The 22,349-nt window shown below is 28.3% G+C and overlaps 2 protein-coding genes across 2 annotated transcripts in view; one reads left to right on the plus strand and one right to left on the minus strand.

Moving 5' to 3' along the window:
* The window catches only part of LOC113364049 (uncharacterized aarF domain-containing protein kinase 5), a 115,252-nt gene that overhangs the window by 58,565 nt on the left and 34,338 nt on the right, over positions 1-22,349 (plus strand). The window lies entirely within an intron of this gene.
* Positions 15,069-22,349, minus strand: part of LOC113364052 (beta-ureidopropionase-like) — a gene marked incomplete at its 5' end in the record, with an annotated part of 8,480 nt that continues 1,199 nt past the window's right edge. Inside the window, 6 exons of the mRNA XM_026606510.1 lie at positions 15,069-15,181; positions 16,265-16,351; positions 16,538-16,744; positions 20,119-20,229; positions 20,649-20,747; positions 22,272-22,345. Of these exons, the coding sequence (XP_026462295.1) occupies positions 15,098-15,181; positions 16,265-16,351; positions 16,538-16,744; positions 20,119-20,229; positions 20,649-20,747; positions 22,272-22,345 (662 nt within the window). The remainder of the gene's footprint in view (positions 15,182-16,264; positions 16,352-16,537; positions 16,745-20,118; positions 20,230-20,648; positions 20,748-22,271; positions 22,346-22,349) is intronic.

Consider the following 22,349-nt stretch of genomic DNA (forward strand, 5'->3'; position numbering starts at 1 on the left):
TTTTTTTAAAAAATCCAAACATTTTAAAAAAAATCAAAAATTTTACTTGAATTTCACGTGATGTTCGCTGGGGAAGGGTGGGGGTTTAATTTTGAATGTATCACTAAGGAGAGGCGGGGGTCTAAAAATCTTAAAAAATCGATCACGTGATTAATGGACGCCCCGTTACAACTCATTAATATAACTCTAATCTTTTACCTTATCTCTAAGAAATCAGCTAGTCCTTCTATCCCCCCGTCGTCGTGGAAAGACAAAGTTCTTAATAAAAGTACTAGAAAATTTGGCACCATACAACCATCTTGATTCTTGTGCGTCCAAATTTTTTGCACAACATTCCTGGTAATCTGCTTAAAAAGTTCAGTAATCTCCCTTCTTCTCCATACTTATCCAAAACATCACAAACCTCTTGTATAAACCAGGAACCTTGCTTCTTATCTCTTATACTGGCATACCCTTCCACAGTAGAATTAAAGATCACAAAATCGCAAGCCGTTGTCATGCAGCATCTTGCAACATATGATGACCATCAATGGTCAGTTTCTTGCTTGATAAAGGAAGATTGGACAGGTGTTTGGCATGCTGGATAAGTAGTATACTGGGTTTGTTGAGTAATTGTTTGGATCTCATTCTTGGTTTATTTTGCTGATGTCGACAGGAAGACAATCGGTTCGAAAAACAGCACCTATGTGCCCGTGTGATAATATGCATACAACAAAAGAACAGTCGGATGGTTTCAATTCATTAGCGTACTTATCAACAGTGTTTAGTATTTCAAAACTTTTTAAATTTGTTTTACAACAATTCGGTATCCGTAGGAGGATGAAAAACATGTCACTCACTTTTTGCCTATCAATCTCTGTACCGTGTCTGGTTTCTAATGTCGGTGCTCCGGTAACAAATACTTGGGGCAAAGTCTTTTCATCTATAATCAAAATACACCCATATTGTCGATATCCATGTTGTAATAATCTGATAAACTACGATTCACAACTGTGCAGGAACTCAGGGATTGAGACGTATTGATCAAATCATTGGACAAGCAATTACTTTGATTGACATTGACACGATTTTCAGCATTTTTCAACAAATCATAATACTTTTCTAGCTCCAACGTTTTTAGTACTTGCAATAACGTGGAAACATTTGCTTTGTCGTTGCCACCAACATTTATAACGCCTTTTTGAATCCAATTCAAAATATTAACTTCAAAATATTCAAGCATTATGAAGTCATCCACCATCTTTGCAACTTTACGCATTTCATTAACAATCGATTTAACAACTTGCTTCGTGGAGTCTTCACACAAATGGTACAGAATTTTAATCACAGGATGGATATAAACGGAGCAATCGCTTTGTCTAGGTAAAAACCTCAAGCATTCATCTTGGTAATCGAAACCAAGTTTATCCAAAATCGCAAAATTCTGAATCAAAGTCAGGGCTTCTCGCAAAACGTTCTCCCAATTGTTGTTATTGCTAGTAGCCCATTGTTTTAGAAATGTCGTAGGTCCCTGATTGCTGGGATTGATCAATTGCAAAATGTTATCGTAACCTGTTGCTGGTTGACCATGACCATGGAGCAGAAATAGTAAAGATACTTTTTCGTACCTGGAAAGGTTGTCTTCTATGAATTGTGTTCAAATAGATTATTATAAATACGGGAACTTATAAATGTTTATAGAAAAGTAAATAAACAAAACTTAATCAGTAGAATTTAAAATGAAGGACATTGTCTATTGTTTATAAGAATTATATAAACAGAATTGCAAAGGTAAAATTATTGAAGTAAAACTTCTTTAGGCGCGACTAGGGTGTAATTTGCGTATAAATGCGACGTAAGTCCGTTACGCCCGAACTGTTCGTCATTCGTCCTCGATGAGATCCTTTCTATACTGGTCGATCGTGATTAGTCGTCGTTTATGTGAATAGAGATCTGTCGATATCAACAAGGAAATCGCCATAGATAAATAAACATTTTAAAGATACATCGTACTACAAATCTTGATTTAATGAAAAATGCCTGAGTCAGAAGAGTATTTTACCCTGTTTCTTGAAAATAATAAAACAAATTAAACATTTGTGCCGTGTACTAAACATAAGTTTATTGATTAGAAATTATTTCTATATTATTCGTAGTTTCTATAAATCTTTAAAGTTATTAAAATTGAAAATATTTTTTAGGCAAGACAGATATTACAGCTATTCAAAGAATGAGATTATATCGCCAGCGAAAAAGTAAAAAAATACAAGTAGACAATGAATGTATGTTAATTTTAATCACATGAAGTTCTTCAAACACAATTGCATGATGAGTGAAGTTGCAAAAACAATATTTGTTTACGTGTTGTTTAACATAATCCACTGTGTGAACAAATAATATAGAATTTATTAATCAGTAATTACTTCATTTCTCTAATGAAGGCTAATTTCTAAATGCTTATTACAATGACAAACCGATCATGTCATATTTGAAGTATAACTTTAATTACATTATTGTTTTTAAATATCATACATATTTTTAATGCTATTAAAAATATATATAATTTATCATTATATAAATGTGTATAATGGTTGACACTAATAAATGTGTGCATGATGAGTGTTACTATATTACTAATAAACATTATTCACAATTGTTATATGAGGTATTTATTTTTACTTAAATGCCATCTTAAAATAATAGAGAAATAGAGGAAGTGGAAAGGATAAAATACTTAGGACTGATAATAAATGAAAAACTGACATGGACAGAACATATAAACAAAATAAAAAGAAAGATAGGAACATTAACAGGGGCATTGAAAAGGATCCACTCTTTCAGCAAAAAAAATAAAATACTAATTCTTAAAGCGGAAATAATACCTATAATTTTATATGGAATAACAACATGGAGCCAAACAACTAAAGCAAACCTAAATGACATACAGAGAATAATGAATAAAGCCATAAAAATAGCATATAATTTTCCACATCTAACACCCACCAAATACTTACAGAGAGAAACAAATAGTCATTCTCTTAATAACATAATTAAAATAGAGAAATGCAAACTAATACACAAAATGAAATTTAAGCGAATTAAAACAAGTGCAATAATAGACATAAATCAAGATATACATGAACATTACACTAGAAAACACAACAATTGTCACATTGAACACAATAGAAAGAAGAATTTGAGAGAAAATGTCATATGGATTGCTGGCAAAATATATAACGAATTGCCAGACGATATTAAGATGACCAATGATAACGATAATTTAAAAAAAAAAAAAAAGAAATACTATAAGGAAATTGAAGACAAAGAAGACTGAAGAGTTATATATATATAGATATTATATTAATGAAATAGATATTATAGTCAAATGAAATGTATATATTATATGAAAACTGTTTTTCATAATCTCTCATACCAGGCAACTCTGCCTGACTGAGATATGAAAATAATGTATATATGCAAATAAATAAAATAAATCTTGTACAGTAACAAATAAGTTTTACTTCAATGGAAATTAAAAGAAAAAAAATATTATTACTACTAGCTCATTGTTTTAAAAATGTTTTAGGTCCCACATTGCACAAGTTGATCAATTTGAGAATGTTATCGTAACCTGTTACTGGCCATAAAACAAAAATAATAAAGGAACCATGGCCATTAAACAAAAATAAAGAACTTAATAATAAAGAAACATTTTCATACCTGGAAAGGTTGTCTTCTATGAATTGTATATTTTCCCATTTGAGTCTTGATAAGTTATTGGAAACAACAACCGGGTTGGAATCACACGAATACATAATTGTTCATAAACACAACATTTACTTTATGCGTTAAATTATAAAGTTGTTCCACAAATGAATTGTGTATAGATAAAATAAACATTCAGAATTAGTTAAAAAGTTATTAAAGTTGAAATTGTAAATATAAAACTGCGTGTTTGACGTTTGACATTTAACATGCGTTTGACGTTTGACACTTGTTGCATGTTCACACCAGTTCATGCGCCAGTGTCACCACCATAATAATATGAAACAATTGGTGCTACTGACTAATGTCAAAAACAAGTGACATTAAAATTTTTTTTGTTTTTTATTCATTTATAACAAGATAATTCATATATTCAAATGTTTAAGTGTTAATTGTTGTTATTATTATAATTGTGCAAAAGTAGTTTAAATTCGTATAATCTTTCATATATTTTTTATTGTTTACAGTTTGTTTCAACAGATTTTAATTTCAATCTACAAGTGAAAGTGAGTATCGAAAATCAAAACAAAGGTAAGAAAATGAAATAAATAAATGAATAAACTAGTGGGGCGCATGGTATCGTGCCTTAAGGCAAATTGCTGGAACTTCCCGTACCGAATTGTTTTTTTTTACAGATTAACATTATTGAAAAAAATTTACTCTGAAAATTTAGATTTTTGAGAAACTATAAATTTTTGACAAAAATTTACTTTTTTTGAAAAAAAAGAATTTTTGAAGAAAAATTTATTTTGAAACATTTTGTAAGTTCTGAACCTTTTTTCAAAGCAATCGTACTGCATTAACTGCATAGAGACGAAATATAGAAGCGCGTAAGCGCCGCGCCGCCGTCTAACGGATAAACATTGGTACGGAACACATAGGAATGTAAACAGTATTTATACTTATTGTTAAAATCTCTATAAAATATCTGATAATTTAATGTGCATACGAGGTCTGTTCAAAAAGTACCCGGAATTTTCGTTTTTTCAAAAAAATATTTATTTATTCGTCTACATTAATGTGGTCCCCTTCAAAGTAGTCCCCCCCAGATATAATACACTTCTGCCAGCGTTTTTTCCAATTTTCGAAGCACCCTTGATATTCACTTTTTGATATGTCCTTGAGCACTCTCAGCGATTTTCTTCAATCGAGGAAAACCGCCGTCCTTTCATGGGTCTCTTCAACTTTGGGAATAGGAAAAAGTCACACGGAGCCATATCTGGTGAATTTTTGCACTTTGCAACACTTTATTTCATTTTTTACGCAAAATTTAATACAAATTCTTTGACTTTTCAATTCTTCCATTGTAAAAATCGCCGAGCTCAGAAAAAACACGTCGAACCTTAGCGACTACCACAGACAAAGTAAACAGTGAATATAGCTGAAAATTTCATCATACTTTAGGGGCATGTATACCAACACAATAAAAAAAAAATTTTGACAATCAGACACTCCAGACCCGCGAAATTTAATTATTAGTAATTCCGGGTACTTTTTTGAACACACCTCGTATGTCTAATGATATTTTTTTTCCTTTTTTTTACTAGATCTCCGAAACTGCTAGACCTGCCTTCATGAAAATTTGATCATTTCTTCATCTTATTAATACAAGCAAAATGTTTTTTGAATTATTCAAATCGGACGCTCCGTTCTCTTAAAAACTGAGTTACCGTTTTTGGCACTTTTTGTCCCATATCTTCGGAACGGCTAGACCTGCTTTCGCCAAAAACTAATCAGCACGTCTCCTTATCATTACGAATCGAATGTTTTTTGAATTACTCAAATTGCTTCATTCGTATTCCCGAAATCGTCGACAAAAATTTGTATCCGCAAACACACATACACACTCACATACATCCATTTTTTCTAAGGTATGCCAAAATGTTCAGAAACCTTTTGTTTGTTCAGAAACCCTTCAGTTTTTGCCATTTTATTTTTAACTTCCCGTAGAGTAAGTTATAGTAATCACAAAATAATTGTGAAAATGAAATTTTTTATATATCTTTACGTTTTAAAACCTTCTGACATTTTGGCATACCTTAGAAAAAATGGATGTATGTGTGTGTGTGTGTGTGCGGATACAAATTTTCGTCGACGATTTCGGGAACATGGTTCAACCGATTTCAATTATTCAAAAAACATTCGATTGCTGTTGATAAGGAGACGTGCTGATTAGTTTTTGGCATAAGCAGGTAGCCATTTCGAAGATACGGGGCAAAAAGTAGCACAAACGGTAACTCAGTTTTTAGAGAACGAAGTGACCGATTTTAATACTTCAAAAAACGTTTTACTTGTATTGACAAGATGAAGAACTGATTAAATTTTCATGAAGACAGGTCTAGCGGTTTCGGAGATCTAATGAAAAAAGTAAAAAAAATGCCATTCGGTGGTCAAAAATGATCATTAGACATATACACATCAAATTATCAGATATTTTATAGAGATGTTAACAATAAGTATAAATTTTGTTTACATTCCTATGGGTTCCGTACTGATTATCGATTAGACGGCGACGCGGCGCTTACGCGCTTCGATATTTTGTCTCCGTGCAGTTAAAGCAGTACGATTGCTTTGAAAAAAAGTTCAAAATTTCCAAAATATTTCAAAATAAAGAAAAGATTTTTTTTCAAAAAGTTTTTTTTTCTAAAAAAGTAAATTTTTGTCAAAAATGTATAGTTTCTCATAAATCTATTTTTTTCAAGGTAAAATTTTTTTATAGATGTTTTTTAAATTTTTGGCACGGGAAGTTCCAGCAATTGAGACACGATGCCATGCGCCCCACTAGTTATAAAATATTCAAAGATATTCTATCCACGGATTTTTGAACAAAGTTTTTGCCATTATCTATTTTCAGGGTTGCTGTATCACCGCAAAACAACGAAATCTTTGATTGCAGCATCGAAATTTTGTCAAAAAATGGATTCGTTTTCGCCATTTTTAAAATGTTTTGACTGATTTTAATAGATTTTGGGACGCTGATTCCAAAAATGATATCCGTTTTGGATAAATCAACATACCTCTGCCAAAAATCGGAATCTTTGGTTGCAACATCAATTTTTTTCAAAAAAAATCGAGTTATTTTCACGATTTTTAAAATGTTTGGACTGGTTCCGATAAATTTTGGGTCGCTGATTTCGAAAATGGATAAATCTATATACTTGTGCAAAACATCGTAATTTTTGGTTGCAACATCGAAATTTTACTAATGACATGAAAACTTTTTTTGGGGATTTTTAAAATATTTTGACTTATTCTGATAGTTTTCGGGACACTGTTTCCGAATTCGAAATCAATTTTTGGAAAAATTCACTTTTTCCGCCCCTACACCAACTTGAAGTTTGAAAAATCGCCAACTTTGAAGCTGATTTTAACTATGAAAACGATGATAAATTTGTATTTTTTTTGGTTTGGTATAAAGATTGTACTTTAGTCTACACAATACATTCATTAAAATTATTAATTTCATTCATTAAGAGCCTTAAAATTGCATTTGAAAGTCACGGTTTTGGCTAATTTCGGCTGCCCCTGATAAACCGGTTTTGTATGGGAAAAGTAGTAAAACTTGCAAATATTTTAGATTACACCAAAGTATGTTTGGTTTACTGCTAACCAGGCGTAAATACGAATTTATTAAAAATTATTTCCAGACCTACTATTTCTTATCTTATATGTGTATAATGATATATATATATATATATATATATATATATATATATATAATATATATATATATATATATATATATTATATTCAATTTTGTAATAATGACACTCAATAAATTTAATTATTTATTTATATATCTTATTTATTTACACAATTAGAAAAATTATTGAATTTATATTTTTCAGATAATTTGGGGTTCGAACACAGGAACCTCGTATTATTATTCTGGCCCAAACCGTATCTTTACGACCTCGGTCATTCAGTCACTCGAAATAGCATGCTTTTAGGAAACTTATATCATTCATTTAAAAATAAGACTTTATATTTTTATAAATAGGAGGGTGTTCTGTATAGCCAGTTGGCCGAGATCGTTAAGTTACCACTACGGTTGCTCGTTGTTTCTCGGTTCAAATCCCAAAGAGGCTCGAAAAATCGAGTTTCTAGTTTTTCATAATTATCAAATATTAGTTCAAAATATTAAATTCAGGTGGCGCATTTCGACCTTGACACTTAGAATATTTCTGAAAAACAAAAAACTTGACTTGGCTCGCACTTGACTGTAAGAGAAAGATGACCAAGGTAGCAGAAGAACGGGGGAAAGAGAAGGGTAGAGGCAGATGATGAATAAGAGAGATGTGTATGATACATATACTTTATTCAAATTTAATATTAATACATTATGAATATGAAAATAACTATTATCATCAATATAACAAATAGCCGAGTGGTTAAGGTGACCGCGTACTCACTCACAGGTGACATCACTCTGGAGGCAGAAGGTGACGGGGATCGAATCCAGCTGGAGACGACGACGATCAACTCTGAAGGTGAAAAAATAGAGCAGTGCTGGTGGCTGGCTGGTGGCAGACGCGGAGGGTCCTGAAACGAACACACCAAGTGATAGTCAACCTGAGGTTCATGATGCGAGAGGTTACACACAGAGAGACACATTGCGGACGAGTCATGCCGCACCCAAAAATCTACCAAAAAACCACAACGTTCAAAAAAAGCAACACCAAAAAAAGAAAAAAATGTGAAAAAAAGCGAAAAAAGAGGAAAAAGGAGGAGGAAAGGGGGAGGGAAGGGGGGAGAGACCCAAAAAAAAACCCCCTAAGTCCCAGATCAATTTTTCTCTTTTCTGTTCAGCGTTGAAACTTTTTTATGTTTTTTAGTGTTCCCTCACACCAATTCCCAAAGCCAACACTCGAATGAAATAAGGTCCACTTTGAAATTTCCAAAACGAGAAAAAATTACTGGGACTTAGTTAAAAAAAAAAACTTAGTTAAAATTTTTAAATATGCCCCAATAAAACTTTCTCGTCTTGAAATTTTCAATGTGGTTCTCATTCATTCAAATGTTGGCTTCGGGATGATATAGCATGCATAAATAACTCGTCTGTCATAATTAAAAAGGTTTCAGTAAATATGGACTTAAAATAAATTATCGAAAGAATTATTTAATTAATAGATGATATGATGTTAATCAAATTCAAGAAATGATCTTAAACGAATCAAAATTGTTGAACGTGTGAAACCTTTACAATTATTCAAGACAAAAACAAAATTAGTTGATTTGAATTGAACAAAACTGTAAAAATGAAAACTAAAAAACTAACAAACTAGCGTTGTAAACTTAAATTTCGAAAAAGAACAAAAACTTTAAATAATGAATAAAATGATGTACTTATAATTAAAATTGAATTTTGTTTTATTCAAATCAACTCTTCAAAATTTTTAATCAAACCACATCAACTCGAATAATAAAATCTCATTGACAGAACAAAATTATAAATATCGACAAAATATATTTTGAAAAATTAGCCAAAGCAATTATTGAATAAATAATTCAAAAGTTTTCAAAGCAAAGTTATTCGACCATTATATTTATATAAAAATCTATCGAGTTAATGTAGTATTGAGTAAAATCTAATTAAATATGGCGAGACAATTATCAACATATGAATTAATCGAATCAACATCAATTGCATGTCTTGATCAAAAGTGTCTTTAGAAGTAAAAGAATAAAAATCTATATTTAGCAATATAATTAAATAAATTTGAAATAAAATTACAATAAAAGTCTTTTGAAAGTTGAATTTAATCAATAACAATTAGGAAAGTCATAATAGAGTTTTAAATATTTTGATCAAAGCCATCAATCGTGTTGTCATTAATGAGAATGAACATGCAGTCAATATCGCTACAGGGAAAACACATGATTCTTGATACTAGAAATGTAATTCTAAAATTTTTAAAATAAAATAAAAATCTTTGCCGTGTGAGATATATTTGTTGTTGAAATGCTATCTGATAAACAGATTCTTCAGAACTAGAGTTCTATCTGAAATATCATTAATTCAGGAGTTGCACAAGAAGGGATGTCAGGACCCATTCTGCATATACCTTACACAAATGATTTTCAGGAAAAAGAGGCTCAAAAATAAATGAAACAAATCAAGTCTTATTACTTTTACAAGAGAAACTCAGAGAAACCTTTCCTTTTAATTTTTTATGCAAGTATGATGAAAATAAATTAACGTCAACTAATGTATAAAAAAAGTAAAAACTATTGTATTATATTAATTTTTGAAATTGAAAAATGAATCAATATGTTTTCCCCATAGTGAAGTGTATAAAATCATTTTTATGTATGAAGAACATCACTTGCAAATGTAACAAAGTGCTAATAACAGATTGATCACAAAATTGCAAGTAATATTCTACATTTATGCACATACGTCTGCTAAAGTAGTACTTGAGATAAATAAAGAGTAAATTGAATTTTAGAGTTGCAAAAACAATGACAAAATGTAGTTAAGCATAATATCATGTAAAAAATAAACTTTTATTAAATAAATTACCTAATATATAGACTGTAATATGAATAGATTAAAAATAAATGAATTTAAGCTGTAGACATAAGTGTTTGTATCAATAATATGACTATACAATTGTTTTAAATAAATAAATAAACATTTAGCAGATACATGTGCATAAAATACTAATGTAGCACAAGTACAAACGTTATACAATATGGACTGCTAGTCGAGCGCAAAATAAGTGTGTAAAGATAGAAGGCACTGAGGAACTCTCACGATTGATTAAATGCTAGATGTTATTTTAATAATATCATGGCAATTGACTGATGAAGTTGTGTAAAAAATTATATTAATAATATTTATCATGATAGTCAATGTGATCTGAGATAGTTTCATTTCAATAATATAATGGCAATTACTAATATCATTTCTTGAAAAACAATGGATGGGTACAATGGAAAACATATGAATACTAGCAGTGCATGAAGTATAAGGTCTATGTGCATGAGTCAGCAAATATTCACTGAAATACATACAGGTAGTTTTGATTTATACAATACAATATTATCAGTACGTTATTTGTTTTACAATAAATTCCTGTTTATGATTTCAGAATAGTATTCATTGACTCGTCGGTGTATAAAGTTTGTTTGGACTCACATTGACGCTTCCACAGGTTGCTAGGAATTCAATCCAGAGCTCCTCCTCAAAATGAATTCTCTAAGGCATCTGCTAGAAGTCCCAACGCTCAACATTTGTGAATCACTACATCACACTACTTTGATCACTGACTTTATAGACTTAGTTTATAATTTGCAAATGGCCAAGTGGAGTCTTCGGGACTCAACACACGACACGACGAACAACAAAGCAACAAACACATTAGATAATTTTGTGACCTAGAATTTGACAAAATACAGATACATCACAGAAGTACTTGCAGCCTTCTGAATCTTACATACTTGACATATTTGACAAATGCATATATGAATAAATATAAAGGATACATTGGAAGCTGTAAATAAAGTATTTGATTATACAATTAATTAGAATTAAAAATTTTGACAGAGATAGGTTAAGGCTGAAGTACATCGTCACATATCTGCTCTAAAAATATATCATCAAACATGAATTTTATATCAAATTGATGTGCATAATTAGTAGAACAATATAATGCATCAATTAATAAAAACTAATGAAGAAATTAATTAAAAACAGTAATTAATTAGTTTGCATGCATCTGTCACAAAATTCACCATTAAAATGGCCGCCATCAAAGACGAACTGTCATGAACAACTGAACGAATGAATGTTACAAAGTCAAAAGTTTTGAGATATCAAAATATTGCCTAATTTTACACCCATTGTAGTATTTTTACACCCATTGTAGTATTGTTTACAAACATTGTAGTAATTTTACTCCCATTGTAGTAATTTTACACCCATTGTAGTATTTTTACAAACATTGTAGTATTTTTACACCCATTGTAGTATTGTTTACAAACATTGTAGTATTTTTACACCCATTGTAGTATTGTTTACAAACATTGTAGTATTTTACTCCCATTGTAGTAATTTTACACCCATGTAGTATTTTTACAACATTGTAGCATTTTTACACCCATTGTAGTATTTTTACAAACATTGTAGTAATTTTACACCCATTGTAGTAATTTTACACCCATTGTAGTATTTTACACATTGTAGTATTTTACCCCATTGTAGTGTTTACAAACATTGTAGTATTTTACTCCCATTGTAGTATTTTACACCATTGTAGTATTTTTACAAACATTGTAGCATTTTTACACCCATTGTAGTATTGTTTACAAACATTGTAGTTTTTTACACCCATTGTAGTATTTTTACAAACCTTGTAGTATTTTTACACCCATTGTAGTATTGTTTACAAACATTGTAGTATTTTTACACCCATTGTAGTAATTTTACACCATTGTAGTATTTTTACACATTGTAGCATTTTTACACCATTGTAGTATTTTTACAAACATGTATGTTTTTACACCCATTGTAGTATTGTTCAAACATTGTAGTAATTTTACACCCATTGTAGTAATTTTAACTCCCATTGTAGTAATTTTACACCCATTGTAGTATTTTTACAAACATTGTAGTATTTTTACACCCATTGTAGTATTGTTTACAAACATTTAGTATTTTTACACCCATTGTAGTATGTTTACAAACATTGTAGTATTTTTACACCCTTGTGTATTGTTTACAAACATTGTAGTATTTTTACACCCATTGTAGTAATTTTACACCCATTGTAGTATTTTTACAAACATTGTACATTTTTACACCCATTGTAGTATGTTTTACAACATTGTAGTATTTTTTACACCCATTGTAGTATTGTTTACAAACATTGTAGTAATTTTACTCCCATTGTAGTAATTTACACCATTGTAGTATTTTTACAAACATTGTAGCATTTTTACACCCATTTGTTTATTTGTTTACAACATGTAGTATTTTACACCCATTGTAGTAATTTACACCCATTGTAGTATTTTTCAACATTGTAGTATTTTTACACCCATTGTAGTATTTTTACAAACATTGTATTTTTTACACCCATTGTAGTATTGTTTACAAACATTGTAGTAATTTTACACCCATTGTAGTATTTTTACAACATTGTAATTGAGTATTTTTACACCCATTGTAGTATTGTTTACAAACATTGTAGTATTTTTACACCCATTGTAGTATTGTTTACAAACATTGTAGTAATTTTACTCCCATTGTAGTAATTTTACACCCATTGTAGTATTTTTACAAACATTGTAGCATTTTTACACCCATTGTAGTATTTTTACACCCATTGTAGTAATTTTACACCCATTGTAGTAATTTTACACCCATTGTAGTATTTTTACAAACATTGTAGTATTGTTTACAAACATTGTAGTAATTTTACTCCCATTGTAGTATTTTACACCCATTGTAGTATTTTTACAAACATTGTAGCATTTTTACACCCATTGTAGTAATTTTACACCCATTGTAGTAATTTACACCCATTGTAGTATTTTTACAAACATTGTAGTAATTTTACACCCATTGTAGTATTGTTTACAAACATTGTAGTAATTTTACACCCATTGTAGTATTGTTTACAAACATTGTAGTAATTTTACACCCATTGTAGTATTGTTTACAAACATTGTAGTAATTTTACACCCATTGTAGTATTGTTTACAAACATTGTAGTAATTTTACACCCATTGTAGTATTGTTTACAAACATTGTAGTAATTTTACACCCATTGTAGTATTGTTTACAAACATTGTAGTAATTTTACACCCATTGTAGTAATTTTACACCCATTGTAGTATTTTTACACCCATTGTAGTATTTTTACAAACATTGTAGTATTTTTACACCCATTGTAGTATTGTTTACAAACATTGTAGTATTTTTACACCCATTGTAGTATTGTTTACAAACATTGTAGTAATTTTACACGCATTGTAGTAATTTTACACCCATTGTAGTATTTTTACACCCATTGTAGTATTTTTACAAACATTGTAGTATTTTTACACCCATTGTAGTATTGTTTACACCCATTGTAGTATTTTTACAAACATTGTAGTAATTTTACACCCATTGAACTTATGTACATCAAATTATCAGATATTTTATAGAGATTTTAATACTGTGTATATATTTTGTGTAACTTTTTTTGGGTTCAGTACCAAGATTTTTAATTTCAGTATGGGAAGTTCTAGCAATATTCTTTGAAGTAAATAGCAATATAATATTCTTTGACCATATCTAATAGCTAAAATTTGAGAGATATCACAATATTGCTTAATCTGCTTTTAAATTTTGATTGTAGTTGTATAAAATCAAATACAAATATTAATGATTCGCCTTTTTCTTCTAGCACAAAGTTTGTTTCTGATTGTTTAATTTGAATTTCTAAATTAATTTCATATGCATTATGTTATATTCCACACATATATGATAATCAGACAATAACAAATCAAAATTATACAAATATAAAGATGACTAAAAGGTTTATCATACAACAAAACAATCGTCAAAAGTCTATTATATTATTTCATTACAATTGTAATAAATCTTATTAGTTATTTTGAGTCTAAATACTAATAGCTTTCCTATTGTAATTGCTGAATTGTTTTTGTATTGAATAACTTATTTATAACTATTTCCATAAATAAATAGGCATATTACTACTTATTTCTACATTTCAGTGATATGTCCATTTCCCCAGAAGAAAACAAACATTTTTGAATATTTTTTAAATAAACACTCACTAAAAATTAAATTATACATTCACTATAAGCAATTAAAACTTCACTGTAATAACTAAAATTGTAATGATGTAATAGTAGCTGTAATAATTTTAATTGTAATGGCTTGCTTATTGCAAGACTAGAATAAAGAGTAAATTAATTTTCCTTACATATTCCTCGTTTATTTATATTTATCCGCCTACTACATTCTGTCTGTGTGTGATTGTTAATCTAGTTTGATGAATTTATAGAATAAAAGGTTGGGATAATAATGTAATAATCATATATAAAAAATGATTTCGCAAACAATCTTTATTCAAAGTTATTACATGTGTGTAAAACTTTCAATAGGAAATCAAAAGTATGTTTTATAATTAATGTTGATATCTGTTATCGTTTGTTAAAAATGTTGAAATAATTATAAATGAAGATTTGAATATAATTATAAGAAAGAGAGGCTCATTATTTAGGATTATTATTATTAATAATCATTTTTATAATTATATACATATATATGCATTTATATAGTGTATATTATAAAAAATATTATAAGTGTATAATATTAAATCAACCTACATTCCATTTACTTTTTAACAATCTGTGGCTTGAAGTCGTGCTGTACGGCTTTCGTGAAACTCTCAGCATATAGTTCTAGTCTCTGAGTCATCTGCAAAAAAATATGGCTTTAATATATATCATTATAAATGATATTAATTATTAAACATTTGAAATAATTATATCTTTTAATTTTTCACCTATTTTCAAATGTAAACATATATCTTTGATTTTAAATAAAAATTGATATCACTACTGCATGATATCAGGTTGTCCAGAGCAGAGACTTGAACTAAATTTCGAATTGAATAAAATTAAATTTACCTACTTAGATGCTAAATGTTAAATGTAAAATGCTAGATGTCATTTAGAATTTAATATTAATGTACAAAATACCAGCTAAATACTCTAACTTGATTCTAAGAATAATAGTGTGAAAGATTTTGCATTGCTATTTCACACCACAGTGCCCGAAATCGCCTATTTTCAAATATAAATATATCTTTGATCTATATTAAAAGTTAATTAATAGTTAAAAGAAAAAAATGATATCACTACTGCATGATATCAGGTTGTCCAGAGTGCAGACTTGAACTTAATTTCGAATTAAATAAAATTAAAAAAGCATTTTTTTTGCAAAAATAAATATTAAGATCTATAAGATTAAAATAATTTCATGTTTTAAGTTAGACCATATTGCAAAGGGTTACAAAATTTTATTAAAATCTCTTCAAGTAAGGCAAAACACGACTGCATTTGTTAAAAAATAATAATCTTGACACATGCGCAGCCTGTTATCTGCCAAATATATATTGTATCTTATATTATTTTAATTTTTGGCACATCTCAGATGCTTTTCAGCAATAATAATGTAGATATTACATTTTTCTTATTTATAATCATGAATATATTATATTTTAATATTGTCTTAGGCTATAAGTGAATTGAAAAGTTTGGCAGATGATAGTCTTCATTAGTTTTCAATGCCAAACAATGATAAGCAGGTTTATGTAATTTTTTAAATTATTTATACAATCTAACTATATTTCTATAATTCAAAAAATCCTAAAAAATTCCCTTAACAAACTTCAGAAAGATTTATCAAAATCCGAATAATTGTTTAGGAGGATTATCCTTTCATACACCATTACAGAAGAATTTTGTATATAAGATATATTATAAATTATTTACTTACTCTGAATCCCCAATGATCTTTGACTTGTCTGCATAAATTCAAATCCATTTCAGCAATAAGCAATCCATCCTTGTTTCGAGACAAAAACTACCAATACAAAAACATCATAGGTTATGAAAATGATAATAAATAAATGCAAATGCAAATAAATGCATATATAAATTATTAATTTACAAGTAATAAACGTGTAAAATAAATAATTTACAAGTATTAATAACACTATCCATTAGTTATTAATAATTAATATTCAATTTAGAATATCCATTTCTTTACCTCGCTCAGCTGTCCATCAGGAGAAGCAACATAGCTGGACCCATAAAACGGACCAAAGTCCTTATGAGCTTCCTTGCCGTCTCCTGAAGTGAATTCCTTTTCAAAGACTTCTGTTCCCACACGATTTATGGCCACTGTGAAGCACCCGTTAGCTATTGCTGCACAGCGAGCCTCTACTGGCCACAGGGGTTCACTTAAGGACCCAATCTAGAGAAAAAGATTAATGTAAATATTGCTATGGACGTTAAATAAATAAATAAATGAATGAATAAATAAATAAATGTAATAAAGTATGGTATATAATAAGGTATGGTGTGAGTTTATTTAAGGTGGTGCATAGATAAGATATTATAGCTCATAAAAATTCAGATTAATAATGAGATTAATTTTAATGAGAAAAACCATAATCTCGAAACGTTTGTAATTGTATTCTTAATGAAATAAAGAAAAGGTAAAAATAGAGTGTAGTGTATTCATATTTACATAATATATATATATATATATATATATATATATATATATATCTATTTTGTAGAGTTTCGAACAAGAATCCAAAAATAATACAAAATAAAAACAAGAAAAGTTTTTAATAAACAATTTCTTTATTTAATTATTTGTTTTACTGTCGACGTTTCGGAACTAGGTACGTTCCATCTTCAGGACATCTGTCAAGAAACATGATCTTGATGAGATTTTAGCAAACAATATGTTTAGGAAAAGAAAATAGATTTTTCTTAAATAATAAATTAATTGCAAAAAAAAAAATATAATAATGTACAGAAATATGTTAATATGATCGAAATGAAAATGATAAAAATGATAAAAATAAATGAGTGGATTATCAGAACAGGATATTAAACATAATAGAAAATTTTTTTTGAAAGTTATGGAAAATTTTTTAAGAAAAGGTTAATGACAAAGTTGAATTAATTACCTGTATGTTTGAATATATGTTAGCACTTTTTCACTAAACAAGCTTTTTAACAAAAATGAATTTGTGAGTTAATTTTCCGCCGAATAATTAGATTTTGTAAATCAAAATTACTAAAAGATTTGTCTTTTTTAAAATTATTATTTGAAACACAAATAATATTGTTTTTTTAGACGTTGTGCGATGGGCTTTTGAAAATTAACTAATTGAAACTGGTGTGTCCTTTGTAACACGTGTAAACACTTGAAACGAGAATTGTGAGATTGTATGTGTGTGTTTTTTCATGTTAGGGTGTAAATACTTAAATTATTGAGCTTAAAATGAAGTCGATATTAATTGTTTGTCAAAAAGTGTAAAAAATTTAAATATGAATCATGTAATAGGTTGTGATCTGATCTAATGTTAACACTGTTAGACACATTCAAGAGGATGAGACAACTTTCCGCGAATAATCTCCTAAAGATGCAACTTTCATGATATAAAATCTTTGGAGTGAAATTAAATGAATGGGCGTTTTCTATAGAGTGTTGTACTAGAGTACTTTTGAAATTTTTTTGTTTATGGTGGACCACACTTTTTTACACCCTAACATGAAAAAACACACACATACAATCTCACAATTCTCGTTTCAAGTGTTTACACGTGTTACAAAGGACACACCAGTTTCAATTAGTTAATTTTCAAAAGCCCATCGCACAACATCTAAAAAAACAATATTATTTGTGTTTCAAATAATAATTTTAAAAAAGACAAATCTTTTAGTAATTTTGGTTTACAAAATCTAATTATTCGGCGGAAAATTAACTCACAAATTCATTTTTGTTAAAAAGCTTGTTTAGTGAAAAAGTGCTAACATATATTCAAACATACAGGTAATTAATTCAACTTTGTCATTAACCTTTTCTTAAAAAATTTCCATAACTTTCAAAAAAAAAATTTTCTATTATGTTAATATCCTGTTCTGATAATCCACTCATTTATTTTTATCATTTTTATCATTTTCATTTTGATCATATTAACATATTTCTGTACATTATTATATTTTTTTTTTTGCAATTAATTTATATTTAAGAAAAATCTATTTTCTTTTCCTAAACATATTGTTTGCTAAAATCTCATCAAGATCATGTTTCTTGACAGAGGTCCTGAAGATGGAACGTACCTAGTTCCGAAACGTCGACAGTAAACAACATTAAATAAAGAAATTGTTTATTAAAAACTTTCTTGTTTTTTATTTTGTATTATTTTTTGGATTCTTGTTCGAAACTCTACAAAATATACACAAATCCAAGATTCTACCATTCAATATATATATATATATATATATATATATATATATAGGCTATTTATATATCTTGATAGTTTTTTTTCGGTCGTTGAAACATATTTCAAAGTAACTAGCAGCCCATTCGTCGAATAAAAAAGGTATAAATTAAAAAACTCGACAAATTCGAGTATGGTGCTCTATGGGCGTGTTTCTTGCTTCACAATGTTATATTTCATAACTTTTAGTCAAATTAGTTTTCAAATCTGTTAGTTATTCATAATTTTTTCTAAAAAAATGTTTTTCTCTAATATGTTATTAAGTTTAATTTTTTAAAATAAATTTTTGTTGAGTGTTTTTGTCCTGTGTTGCTGAATGATGACACGCATCTTGTGTCGAAACGTATAAATAAAAGTTTTTATACTTCATACCTTTTTTTATTTCGACGAATGGGCTGCTAGTTACTTTGAACTATATATATATATATATATATAATATATATATATATATATATATATATAATAATAATTGTCATGAGGCTTTACTTAAAATTGTTAGTGATTTTCATTTTTGGAGAATCCTGTTTATCAGACTAATTGTTTAGATTGCTGCTCAAATTATATAGGTGAAACTAGACAAAATTTATTAAAACGACTTCAACAACATAAAAATAATTCTAAATATTCCTGCAATTTAAAACTATGCTTATAGAACACATGCACACCTAAAAACATAATATAGACTTTTAGAACATCTTAAGAATCCTGTTTATCAAATTAATCGTTTAGATTGCTGCTCAATTTATATTGGTAAAACTAGATAAAATTTAATAAAACAACTTTAATAACATAAAAACAATTCTAAATATCTCTACCATTCAAAACTATGCTTACAAAACGCATTTACACCTTAAAACATGATATAGACTTTTAGAACATCTTAGGAATCCTGTTTATCAAATTAATTGTTCAGACTGCTGCTCAATTTATATTGGTGAAACTAGACAAAATTTCATAAAACGGCTTCAACAACATAAAAACAATTCTAAACATCCTTACCATTTAAAACCTGCTTACAGAACATATTTACATTTTAAAACATGATACAGACTTTTCAACTCAACTATACAACATATCAAAAACAATTTATTCAAAAGCTCTGTAAACAAAGGTTCATTTGTGCAAAAATTTTTGTTTCACAGACATTATAATCTTGGTAAAAATATGTTTCATAAAAATCTTTCTTTCATTATATCTAGTTCACAGATCGTACTTATAACAAACATCACAGTTACTCTCTTCTAAAAAATTTTATACATATTTTATATATATATATATATATATATATATATATATATATATATATACATAATATAAGTAGACTTACAGTTGCCGAAGGATTAAAGATGATCTCTGCTCCATTAATTGCAAACATAGTCCAATTGAGTGGATGGTGTCGACCGTAACAAATGTTTATGGCAAGTTTTCCAAAATCAGTCTTCAAGAAATATAAACATATATAAATATTAAATACATATCAATATACATACATATATATATATATATATATATATATATATATATATATATAAAGAATTTTGAAGTTTAATTATGTTTTCTTCAAAATGTAAAATTTTTGGGTTGAAAAAATCTATATAATGATTTAAATTATTCATATGCTCGGTTAACATGGTCTTGAATTGTTTGGTATTTTTTAGTTATTTTCATGTTGATGAAGGCGCTTACTCAGGTTTTGGCTCGTTTCTCTGATATAAAAAATTAATTGTTTCTCCGATATAAAAAGTAGAGAAATTAATCTCATATATATATATATATATATATATATATATAATATATATATATATATTATATATATATATATATATATATATATTTTTTATTCATTTATCTATTTACCTCAAAAACAGGATGGCCAGTGTTTCCTTCCATGTAATAAGTCGACTCATTAAAGTCTCCAACTCTTGGAATGTGATTTTTTCTGTGTTTGCCCAAAACCTTCATATAAAAATAATTATATACACATTTTTTAATTTATGTTTTTTTCCAGAAAATCATATTTGTTAATGTTATGTTACTATAGACATTCTAATTCATTTGACACTAAAAGCATGTAAGTGTTAGAGAAAATTTGACTTTTTGTCCACGCAGTCATGTTATAGGGTGTTCTTTAAGATCATGAACTATATCAGTATATACCAAGTTTTATTAATTACAAAAAAAAACGGCTTGGACAATTTTTGCCTAAAAGCTAATAAGCATGAATCTCATTCGATATCTTTCAAACAGATTTTAAATTATGATTATATCAGGATTCTTTGCAAAAAAATGGACAAAACATATTGCACGTTTTTGCTAATTGTAAAAAAAAAAATTCGGCTGATTGTATAGCAAAACTAAAACGCAATCGAATGGTTTTAACTTGAAATTGGTTCAGAGGTTTTTTGAGAAAAATTCAACAAAAACAAAAATCCGACACACACATATATAAACATTTTCCAAATTGGATCTCAAACAATTCAGAATGACTTGAAACACAATTTTTTTTCCCAAAAACATACACACATTTTCCAAATTGAGTCTCAAACAATTCAGAATGACTTGAAACACAATTTTTCCCCCCAAAAAATCAAAGTCCATGGTTTTTCCCCAAAAATTTTTTCCCAAAAAATCAAAGATTATAGTTTATGGTTTTTCCCCAAAAATTTTTTCCCAAAAAATCAAAGATTTTAGTTTACGGTTTTTCCCCAAAAATTTTTTCACAAAAAATCAAAGATAGTCTATGGTTTTTCCCCAAAAAATCAAAGACAATAGATCCATGTTTTTTTCCCAAAAAATCGAAGACTGTAGTCCATGTTTTTTTTCCTGGTGCAAACAAACTTTTCCTTCAACGGTTAAGAGTTACTTAAACATTAATACAGTTAGAGATATTATAATAAGCTTGTTTATTAAAAAGGGATAAATTGGTAATGGCATTGATTAGTTTTTAGTGGAAGCAAATACTTTAATTTCTGATGAAAACAAACTTCTCCTTCAACGGTTAAGGGTTATTTAAACATTAATACATTTAGAGATATTATAATAAACTTGTTTGTTAGAAAGGGGTAAATTGAAAATGGCATTGATTAGTAGAAAAAAATACTTTATTTTCTGGTGAAAACAAATTTCTCCTTCAACCTTATAAGGGTTACTTAAACATTGATCCAGTTAGAGATATTATAAAAGCTTGTTTGTTCGTAAGGTTTCAATTAGAAATAGTATTGAATAGTTTTTAGTGAAAGCTAAAACTTTATTTTTGAAAGAAACAGTTGATTATTTATACACATATCGGGAAGTTGATGCAACTTGCATCAAGGCAAAATGCCATTCACACCTAATTAATATATTATTTAATTATTTGCAGCAACAAAAACTTATGTTATATTTATATTAGATATTTATGTAGAAAAAGCTGCATAAATCTACACATACAAACGCAATTATGGTTTTGAGAAGATTTTAAAGTACTTTAAAATTAAATACCTCTCCTTTATTATCAATAACGACTGCAGTGTTCCAAATAGTATCCCCATGGTTTGCATCACGTTCCAAAATTGGTGA

The sequence above is a fragment of the Ctenocephalides felis genome, unplaced genomic scaffold, assembly GCF_003426905.1.
Source record: "Ctenocephalides felis isolate EL2017-DRISC unplaced genomic scaffold, ASM342690v1 CF-g0.4_SCAFFOLD_00845, whole genome shotgun sequence".
Lineage (NCBI taxonomy): Eukaryota > Metazoa > Arthropoda > Insecta > Siphonaptera > Pulicidae > Ctenocephalides > Ctenocephalides felis.